This window comes from Parasteatoda tepidariorum, chromosome 2 (assembly GCF_982258835.1).
Source record: "Parasteatoda tepidariorum strain Cologne lab strain chromosome 2, Ptep-v5.0, whole genome shotgun sequence".
Classification (NCBI taxonomy): Eukaryota; Metazoa; Arthropoda; class Arachnida; order Araneae; family Theridiidae; genus Parasteatoda; species Parasteatoda tepidariorum.
In genome coordinates this window covers 117,799,850-117,811,335 of record NC_141756.1, presented here as the reverse complement: position 1 = coordinate 117,811,335, position 11,486 = coordinate 117,799,850, and the positions used below count along the sequence as shown (strand labels likewise).

The following is an 11,486-nucleotide window of genomic DNA, read 5'->3' as shown; positions in this document are numbered from 1 at the left end:
ATTTATTATGCTATATATATATATATATATATATATATATATATATATATATATATACCTTGTAACTATTCACATAAAGTGTTGGTCAAAATCTTTTTAATCCAAATGTTGAAACAGAAATTCTGTTACCCCTATAAATATTTAAGAAAAATCTCTGAGTAAAAGCCAGAGAAGTTGACAGTCATGAGATTGTGCAGCCCTAACCTTCAATACCCTCTTGGCATACAATGGGCTGTTGTAAGAATGCTTTGCTTTTATACTTGAACAATAATGCAGTGAAGAACAATGCTTGGTGCTACTTTTCAAATAAATCTCTTGACATGATTCATTTATTTTTATTCTTTCATTATTTATTTTACTTATTTTCTTGATGAATGTAGCAAAGAAAAAGTTATTTTCACAATTTTAAAGTAATATTAAAAAAATGAAACAAGATAACTTGTAAAGCCAAACTAAAAATTCTTTATTTAAACTATTAGCAAATGTTGATACATGCCTTCAAATCATATTTAGTACAAAACATTTGAGTTCATTTGAACACTTGTGATAAAAAGTTTCTTATTTTAAATTCTACACATGCAGCAGCCTATGAAGGGTTAAAGCCTACTGAGCCCATACAAGTTTTTGTGACTCTAGGCTCTGGAGTGCAAATATTGGGTGGTCAACCAAGTGAGGAAATCCCCAATGTTTGGTACTCATTCAAGGTTCTCACTCAATTTCAGAAGGAAAAAAAATTCCCTGACTTTTTCAGGTATTTCAGGAAAAATTAAGTGAAAAATAAAAAATCAGTGAAAATTTTTCATCAGAAATGATTTTACTTTTTATTTGCAGTGACAAATACTAGATTTTGTGAACAAAACAATATCATTGGAAGAGGAATAAAGCATGCAAGTTTGGCTAAAATGTTACATTTTTGAAACAAATAACTGTAATAGATATCAGAACTATTTAACTCAAAAGTTTACATAAAAACTGTGGTCCACCAGTAAAACACTTTTTAAGAGAGGGGGGAAAAAAGACTAATTATTGCGAGTAAAAAGTTATTATTTTTTAACATAAATGATACTATCTTGTGATTTTTTTCTATTTTTTGAACATAATTAAACCTATTTTGCAGCAGGCCTCCCACGCAATTTCTGAAGAAAAAAAATTCCCTGACTTTTCCAAGTATACTAAGTAAATTTCAATGGAAAACCAAACCATATTTTATCATACTATGCAATTTTCCATCCGAAAATTTTAAATTTTTTATTTATTTGTAATGTTAAATATTAGATTATGTGAGCAAAAACATATAATAGAATGAGAATGGAAATATAGAAAAGTTTCTCTAAAAAAGGAATTCCAGTTTAGACATACTTTAATATAGTCCTTTTAATATAGACATACTTTATAAAATAGATGCTAAAATTAACTACTACTAGATGCTTCTACTAGATGCTAAAATTAACTCGAATCTCGATAACTGATTACTGTTACTGACAATTCTAAGACTGATCTATTACCAGGTATGTTGAAGAATTTTTCCAGGTATTTTGTAAAAAATTACAACTGTCCCTGACAATTAGAGTCAAAATAAAATTCCATGAAAATTTTAGGTTTTTCGTGTTCTCTCTGCCATTTATTGACCCACTGAATGGATGAAAGGCTGTGTCAACCTTGCCTGGTCCGAAGCAAGAACTCTGGACCTAAGAATGAGAGTGCAACTTTACCACTGAGCCACCGGGACTCTCTACAGTTAAAACAAAGGCAAAAGGTATAACAGACAAAAAAAAAATTTTAAATACAGGGTATCTGCTACATTTTAGATTTTCAAATCTATGACTTTCCCAGAATTTTTCCTTACTTACAATTGAAGTTACAATTTTCGCCAACAAAAACACAACTATAAATTTGAAAAAGCATTGTAATAACATTAATTGAAATGATAGGTATAACTAAAACTGTTATACTCTACATTTTCATATTAATAGATTTTAAACTTAAAAAACAGAGTAAAGAAAGAGTTGCAGCAATAAAATAGCTGGAAAAAAAATACAAAAGCAAATAACTAAATACAGTCAGATATATGTTGTTATTTAAAGTTGTTTTATTTCTTCTTAAAAGTGTTATCTAAAAAGCTTAAACTAGAATTTTAAATTGATAAAATAAAAAAAATAAATAAATAAAAATTTCTGAAATCACATAAGTTTAAAAGTTAATTAATTCACTCTAGAAATGACGTTCTTTCCTTCATTTTTTGAAAGAACAGGTTAACAACATTTTATATTTTAATAAAATATGACTGTGAGTGGGGATTTTGTTACAAATGTAGATATTCGTTTTATTGGAACACTGTGAAATTGGGAAAATTCTATTTTAAAAATTAGATTTTTCGGCGACCTAAATCCATGACGTATCATGTTTTTTTTTTTTTTTTTTAATAGTTAAAATCATAAGATTTTATGACAAATTTTGTTCATTACCGAAATCTATGACTTTCCATGATTTCTCATGACTTTCCAGGTGCGCAGTAGAGATTTTTTTTCCCTTGAGGCACAGTAAAAAGTAACTGCTATTTTTAAATTATTCAAAACTATTATAAGTTCTCAAGTTTAGTAATAGTCAAGTTTAGATTATCAGTGTTTATAGAAATATTTATCTGTATCAACGTACATTTATAAATGTATTCTTAAAAAATCCAACATTGTTTTTAAACGAATATTTAAAACTAAGATGAAACAATATTTATTTTTTTATTAACAGGAAATCTATTCAGAAAATATCAGTATTATGGGCCTTAAGACAGCTTTGGAAGAAAATCTCAAGTGTTACTGTCAAAAACCAGTTTATGACATCCAAAAATTTCAACCTCCACGGTATAAAATCCTCTTTTTTCAAAATCCAGACACAAATCATCACTTTTGTATCCCTTTTTTTACAATAAAAAGACTGTATTTCTTTACTTAAAAGGATTAATTAAAATGAGCACTGCATAACACTCATATAAACAAACTGCAATTAGATTAAATGTAAAAAACAAATTATCTTTTGTTTGCAATTAAATTGACACTTAGTATATAAAGTGATGTGATAATATAAGGTGACTTTAATTCAAGTTAAAAAGAAATCAAAAATTTAATAAATATCTTCAATATAGAAATATTTCACAATAAACAATCTGTGTTCAAAAGTCGTATTCTTCTATAACAATCTCTTCATCAGGCAATATCTTGACATCCGACTTGTTTGCATTGTTTTCTTCATCAATTGTGATACTCACTCTCTTCCACTTCAAAACAAATAGTTAAAAATTTAAAATTTTACAAGAATAAAAGTAAGAAATCAATAATGATGAAAATGGGTATCAATAATGGTGAAAATAAAGATCGAAAGATACGGAAATGAGTTTTCCCTACCTTTTAACAAGATATAGAATAATTTTCAATTAAAAAAAAAACATCCTTAAACATATGTTTGTATCTCATTAAATTTAAAAAACTGAATTGACAGAATACTACAAAGTATAAAAAAGTCATTAGTATAAACCAAAGTCAAAAAAAATTTTCTGATAATTCAATATACCTTGCACTTTAATGCTGCTTCAAATTTATGTTACAAAATTAAAAAAGAGTAAAAAGAGTAATATTTTTGGAGGGAGAGATGAAATTATTTGCGGTAAGAGTTATTTTCTAAGCATATCTGAAGATTTTCTTAAAGCAAACACAGATTTTTTTTTTAATATTAAAATCAGCAGACAGAAAACTATGTTGAAAATTTTAATTACTTTTTGTTAATTCTTTTAAAGATATCAAATTAAATAAAATTTTAAAAAATTAAGAATTTTTTATTTATTTATTTACAGAATTTCAGAAATTTACATAAAATATGCAGGGTTTGTTGATTTAAATCAGCTTGATTTAAATCACGATTTAAATCTTGATTTAAATCAAATGATTTTTTTAAAAAAATCATTGATTTAAATCAACTGATTTTTTAAAACATACATATATATTGATTTTAAAAGTTAAAAAACAGTGTTTTAAATTATTGATTCTCTTATTATTTTCTTTTCTTAGTCTTAAAATTTTTTTTAAATAGCTGCATTAATTAATTTTAGTTAATGAAATTACTTTCTTTCTTGGGTGTGTGTTAAATTCCAACACACTTAAAATTACATTTTTAAAAATCTTTTTATTCTTGAGATTGAAAGTACAAATTAAAGTAAACATTTAATGCTGTCTTAATATAGACTTGCAAAGCTGTAGAAAGTAAATATTAAACATGAATTTAAAAAAAAAAAAATTCAAATAATGTTAATTAAAATTCTACCTTTTCATTGAAAAAGCATGGAATTAAAATCTACATTATATTTTATTGGTGGGAAATGTTATATTTCGAAAGCTTGCGGTTATGCTAAAAAGCAATTACCCTAATATACCAAAAAGAGAAGAAAAAAAAGGCTGATGAATTCAGATATTTTTTTCCTGATATAGTGTTATTCTTCCCTTTCGAATTCTTTCAAAGTCTATTTGAAGCAGTAGGGTTATTAACTGGTATTTTTTTTCCTCATGTTTACAGTATCTTTGACATTATCAGATTTTCTATAAAGAAATTGTGTAAGAAAAACAATTTCCAATGAGTACACAGATTTGTTTTAAATATTTTTTTAGGTTATCTATTTTGATGTAGGATTAAAAATGAATATTTTAAAATAAAAATATTGATTAAATATTTATTTATTTTTTGATGAATGACTGCATTTATAAACACAATCTGTTACATTTATTTTGTTATTTTAAAAATCAAGAGGGAAAAAAATCATAATTTTAAATTAAAATTATGGTTTGCTAATTGAAACTTTGTTTTAATAGTTAAAATACAGGGATCTGTCCAAGCCCAATTTACTACCGTTTAGCAATACCTTCACAAATTCAACTCTAGGAAAAACAGTAGAATAATTTAATAAAATACTTTTTCTACAAATTTTATTTTTGTGTCTCATAAGAAACTATAAATCCATATTCATACCATATTTTTGTGTTGATTTTTTAATATAATTTTTAATTTTCACAAATTATGTCTAAATTTTCACAAAATAGGTACCTCTCAGAAAAACCTAGACAGAAAGTCTGAAGTATCCTTTAAATTCTCTATTTCATCTAGTCTTTAAATTTCCCTTATGCATTTGTTTCAAAATGGTTGCTATGCATTCAAAGCTATGTATTATAATGAAAATTATTTTAGTAAGTTAGAGCTTCTAAAATATTGTTATAATATAGTTTTAATATTTATTTAATTTGATTAAACAGTTAAAGTTTTTTTTAATCATAAATTAAAGTTTTTACAGTGTATTTGAATAAAAATAAGAAAAATCTGATTTAAATCAAAAAAATCTGATTCTTTTGATTTTTTTTAAAAAAATCAAAAAAATCACGAACCCTGAATATATGACTTAGTGCTACATTTTTTAATTGATGTGCGCTTGATATATGTTAGACTATGCCTAATTTTTGGAATATGAAGAAATGGAATTCTTGAATAAAAGAATATGAAGATTGCGCTTCAGATTAACTCTGTAAATTCTGCTGCTTGGTATATAAGTTGTACAGAGCCAGCATCAAAAAAACAAAAGTAATAACCAATCAGAGTTTTTAAATGAAGGAATACATTGCATAAAACAGATTGCATAAAAGAGTTTGCAATAAAGCATTTAGCATTGGTTTAAAATAGTTCTTAAGTATCAAGAACAAAATGCAGTTTTCTAAACTAGTTAACATTTGGTGAATGAAACAATCACCAAGTTACATTAGAAATAATTATACCTGCCAGCATTGGAAAAATAAGATCATTGAGATTTTACTAGCGAAATTTTTTAGGCTACTAGTAAAGTTTTACATCATGCATAACCAAAGTCAAAAAGAGAAATTTCAAATTGGATATAATGAAAGCAGTTACATTTAGCAAGGTAAAAAATATGTGTATAAATCTTAATCTAAAAAAGACTTTTTTAAAGCATTATTAATAATTACTTCAAACTATTTTAATTTATAATTGTCCTCTAACAGTAGACTCAATTTTTTGGGTTTACGACTACTAACGTTCAACTCCGTAGAATTATAATTTTGAACCATATCCAGAAGACAAAGGAACTCCTGGATCAAGTATTGAGAGAAATTTGTCTTTGTGGAGGACTTTTTGATGGAACTAACCCGCATTTGCGTTACATGGAGAGGAAAACCACAAAACACTGCCACGGTTAGACGGCAAGGGGACTCTACCCTTTGATCTGTCAACCACTGAAGATATTTTTACTTAAACTATTCACAATCATTATACTGTAGTACCGGCATTAGTACTATCTGTTGAGGAATAAGAAGTATTTTTGCCATCAAAAAATATTTTCTTGCCAAATTTTTTAAAAAATTTCTTCAACAAATACGGAAAAATTTGAGAATATGCAGGTAAACAGGAGATAGTCGTAAAATACAGGAGTTTTGGTTAAAAAAACAGGAGACTTGTCAGGTATGAATAATGTAACTTTAGAGAAAAAGATCAGAAAGTCTTTTCTTGAGTGAGGATGCGCGTTGAAATAGATAATAATATTTGTTTTCTGAGAAAGAAAGATGTGTAATTTATGAAAGAGCAAAATGCTTTGTATTTATTTAATTTGCATAAAAACAATACAGTATAACTGTACAACAACAAGGATTTCAATACAAGTTAGCGTTCACAAATAGTGGAATTCTGCAATGCACATATTACTTAATTCTATATATGTATAGAAAAATTTATTTAGGTATATATTTAGAAAAAAAAAATCAATACCTTGGCAAATATACAAAATTAAAAAATATATGACACTTAAATTTTACATTTCATTGCAAAAAATATAAAATTTTATCGAATATTTGAAATTAACGTTCTAATTCTTGGCTAAATTAGAACTAAAACATATTGCCTTTTTTGATAACTGCATTTAAATCACTAAAAATATTTTCTCACAGCATTTCAGTTTAAGTTCCTTTGTTCTCCTACACGGTCTATACTCTTCTGTATTCTATACTCTCCTATTCTCTCGTGTGCCCTGAATAGGGCGGGACGAGGTATCAATAAACAATACCCTTCTGTATTGCTTTCAAAATGGTTCCAAGGAGTAAAAAAAAAGTTATTTTAGATTTGTTTCAAAACCATAATTTTTATCACTTTTATATCTCCAAATAATCAGTTGCTGAAAAATTTAGTGTTAAGATTTACGATTCTGAGACCTGTACAGTACTGAGTAAAAGAATGGTACAATCCTCTTCTCTCATTAAAGATAGCATTATCTTAACATATTTATCTTTAGCACAACTTTATATTTTATTTTATAACCAGTATTGAACAGTCAAGCCAATTTCAGGTTTACAACCGCCAATGCTTTACTACGTTTCCTTGTACATTTTGAACCAAATCCAGAAGACAAGAAAACTCCTGGACTAACCAACCTTTTCCTTCTTAACACAAAATAGAGGCATGCTGCTTGAGAAGATATCATTTTCAATGCTTATAAAACATTTTCTTGAAAGTGTAAAGACAGATGTATCTAGTCCTTCAAACTGGGAATAATTAATAAATAAAATATAATCAAAACACAAAATTCCTCAAAAAAAAAATCCTTCACAAGGTATATAGATCATAATTCTTAATAATGAAAACCTAGAAATATTTCCTCGCAGAATTATGATATATAGTAACTGTTAGGTTATTTTAAAAGAGCAGAATGAAACTTTATAAAAAATAATGTTATTTATGCCCATACAAATTTTATACCAATTATAAAGCATGGAAGAATTAGTAGCTTTTGGAATTTGCTTTGGTTCGTTTTCGAATTGAGGCACTGTAACATATTGTCTGTTTCATTAATAGAAAAAATAAAACTATAATTTTTCTTCCAAGAAAAAAACTATTTCAAGAGAAATGAATGTTTTCAGTTGTATTATTTTTCAAAACTCACAACATAATAATTTAGACAGCAAGAAAGCATTGACTGTATTATTACCAAAAGAAACATAACAAAATTCATTTTACAAAACTACAATTAACCTTCAACCACTCACATAAGTACAGAGAAGTTAAGATATTTTTTATTAAGTGGTAATACCTTTGAAAGCAATTTACGTTTTAAAATTTTGCCTTTTTTAAAAAAAAAGTACAAAGTAACTATTAAAATAAAGTCTCACCACTAAAAGCATATTTCAGAGATTTTTGCTAACGCCACTGATGTAAGATAAAAAGAAAAAAAAGAAAGAAAATTTAAAAAATGAAAGCAAATATAAAGTTGCATGATATTAATTTTGCAAAGAATCTTCATTTATACCTTTGATAAATTTTCATAAAACTGAGGTTTGTGCAGGTCTCCATCTCCTATTATTCACAGAGGACAACTTGAACATCAGACATCTAGATGCCAAAGACACCATACAATCATTCATTGTGTCATGACTCTGAAATATATACAGTGGAGCATCGTTTATACGACGCCGAAGGGACCACCGAAAAACGTCGTATAAACGATAACGTCGTATAATCGATTTTTACTTCTAAAACTTAAACTAATTCCGTTTTCAGTTAATTTTAATGTTTAACGTGTTGATTTACATAAATTTCTAAATTAGACAAAGCAAAACAAACAAATAACCAAAGAAGAAAAATTGCAGTGAGCAATTTGAATGTATGTTACCTTTAATTATATTTTCTTGCTATTAGTCTCTACAATGCATTGAATAGCGAGGTGAACTTACTGTTTTCTATGATGCAATTTTAGATTTCTAATCACGGCAAAATCTAATGGCTGAAGTTCACTTGTGCAATTTGCAGGAAAAAAGAGAGCTTTTACATTTTCCAAAATAATTAGTATTGATGGGTGCGCTAGACATTGGTCGATGAATAGCAAAATGTTTCGTTATTGCCTCTTCATAACATTGTCTAGTTTTTTCAGTCATCTAGTAAAAATTACGGTCGTCATCCAAGCATTCTTGTTGGCACCCTTTTCTATATCATTCATGTTGACAAATTCCACCCTTTTTTAAAATACACAGGAAAAAATAAAAAATTAAATGAAGAACAAAATCTAAAAACCGACGTATAACCGATTTTGTGCGTCGTATAAACGATATATTTTTACATTAAAATGAATAGGAATGATTTGGGACCACACTAAAACGTCGTATAAATGTAAACGTCGTATAAGTGATCGTCGTATAAACGATGCTCCACTGTATATACACTACCTTACAATATTTTTTAAAATTTCTCAAGAAATACTTAGAGTATTATTTAGTAATTTAAGCAGTTTTTAGTTCATCAGATTTTTTGTACTTCGCAACAAAGTTTAAAGCTTTCAGAATTTTAAGAAACTGATAATAAATTTTTTAAAAAAAGTATTTTTATACACCTATGCAAGAAAATCAATTAAGAAGCTTTTATTGCTTATTTTGGTAGTGGTTTGTAATAACAGCATAAAATTTTATAAGCCTAGCTTAAATATTTATGGAGATTATACAAAACAAATTTCTTTGTCTTATGTTTTTTTGCTATAACTTTAAAAATATTCAGTACAATTAAACAAATTTTTAGAGAAATTTAAAACTATTTACAAAAATATTGATTCAAAATAATTCAATAAGCTCAAGATATGAGTATTTAAAGTAGTTTGTTTATATTGCGCACGTACAGAAAATTTAAAAAAAAAACCTTTTTCATATTTTTCTAATGAATTGTATTTGGCAACTAATGAAAAACATCTGATTTCAATATCTTAAAAATTATCAAGCAATTTTTGTACTTTTTAAAAGAAAGCTAAAAATGATAAGGATTTTTCCACAAGTTTCATTTTGTAAGATACAACAAGATTTATAAAAAATGACACTGGCAATAATAGCCGAGACTACGAAATGAAATTTGCGAAAAAAAATACAAAAATTACTTAGAAAATTGCTTGAGACTTTTTAAGATATTTGAATCAGTACTTAGTTGCTAAACGTGGCTCACTACACAATTATGATAAAAAAAATTTAATCGAGACCCCCCAAAAAATAAAATATTAAGATAAGTTGTTCTTAAAATATTCTGAATTTTTAAAAAAAAGGCAAAGATCATTTTATCTTCAGACAAAAGAGTACAAGGCTGCAAGAAATAATAATTTTTACATGATCAGTTTTCTTTAGAAATAAAAGATTAAATTTAATTTAATAGCTCTAAAACTAATTTGAAAATTTTTAGAAAGAAAGAAAAATATAATGCATATCTTCAGACTTATGAATATGTGACTTCAAAAACTCCTAATTATACTGCCATGAGATTTTGCTTAACTAAATTGCACGGAACAGAAAAAAAAATTCTACGGAAACAAGTGATTCCAAAACGAGAGAGTGGAGTATTGCAAATAAATCAAGTGTCTCATGACTTTCAGTCGCAGAAATTTTTTTAATGTCCCAATAAAGCCTTTTGCATGAAGCAAATTTATTAAGAAACAAGAATTTAAAAAGAAAATTTCTGCTTTTTCAATAAACATACAACATTAAAAAAACTCTGCAATCATAGAGTCTCCGGGTATTGAAAACTTTGCATTACTTTCTAATTGAGCCCGCGTGGCAGAACTTTTTCGAGCAATCTGTGACTGAACTCTCAAGCACTAATATCTTTCTGCAAGATACTTTTAATAATAACAAACATATACGTTAATAATTTAAAATGAAAGAGTTGTGCTTAAAAAAGAACTAGATAACTATATTTAAAAAAAACTATATAAATTTTTAATTGAACATGGAATAATTATTCATTCTAATATTATGGGTTATATTCTCGCATTTTGTTGGGAGGGTTGAATTATTTCCTTCTTCGCATTTTGTAAATAATCATCATAATAAAAACAACAAAAAAAACAATTAGAAATCATAAAATCCGTAGAAGTATAATTGCAAAAAAAATATCAGTCACGAAATCACGTAAATCGGACTCCTCAAATGCATGCTTCGTTTCAAGATCAGGCTGTTGTAATAAATATTGTATGAAAAATATCAGATTTAAAAGTCATGGTGAAATTAATAGTAATAACTGCCAAACATTTGATAGAGTTATTGCCTTAAAAAGTAAATACTCTAATGCACAATTCAAATTTTCCATATTGAAATATATAGGAATATTTAAAATCCAAGTGAAAATCAATATCAACATCTGCTGAAAATACAAACAAAACATTATTTACACACCGACACATCGAATTACGATACTACCAGCATAAATTAAGCAAGTCAAAAAGTGATTATATAAATGCAGGATTCAAATATTACATGTAAATTGTTGTAGAAAAGATAAGGAATTTTTTTTTTCAAAAGAAAACTCATTCTGCAAGAGCTCTGTAACCTTCTGCGACAATGTCACCACGATTCTGCCACAGGGTAATTGAGTAACGCTTGATAGAGGAAAGTTTGGAAAAGCTAATGGGTTTGAGCAAATGTAAATAT

The 11,486-nt window shown here is 26.7% G+C and overlaps 1 protein-coding gene across 25 annotated transcripts in view; it reads right to left on the bottom strand.

Annotated features, from left to right (window-relative positions):
- Positions 1–439: 439 nt before the first annotated feature.
- The window catches only part of LOC147816100 (E3 ubiquitin-protein ligase RNF10-like), a 56,669-nt gene continuing 45,622 nt past the window's right edge, over positions 440–11,486 (bottom strand). For 21 of the 25 annotated variants that reach the window (XM_087158177.1, XM_087158178.1, XM_087158176.1 and 18 more), the window contains 2 exons: positions 8,339–8,465; positions 440–3,271 (listed from right to left, as the gene is read on the bottom strand). In XM_087158177.1, the coding sequence (XP_087014303.1) occupies positions 8,352–8,465 (114 nt within the window). In that variant the 3' untranslated portion in view covers positions 440–3,271; positions 8,339–8,351. Of the gene's footprint in view, positions 7,578–8,338; positions 8,466–11,486 lie in introns of all 25 variants that reach the window. The other 4 variants (XR_015431680.1, XR_015431679.1, XM_087158162.1 and 1 more) reach the window with 4 other exon arrangements.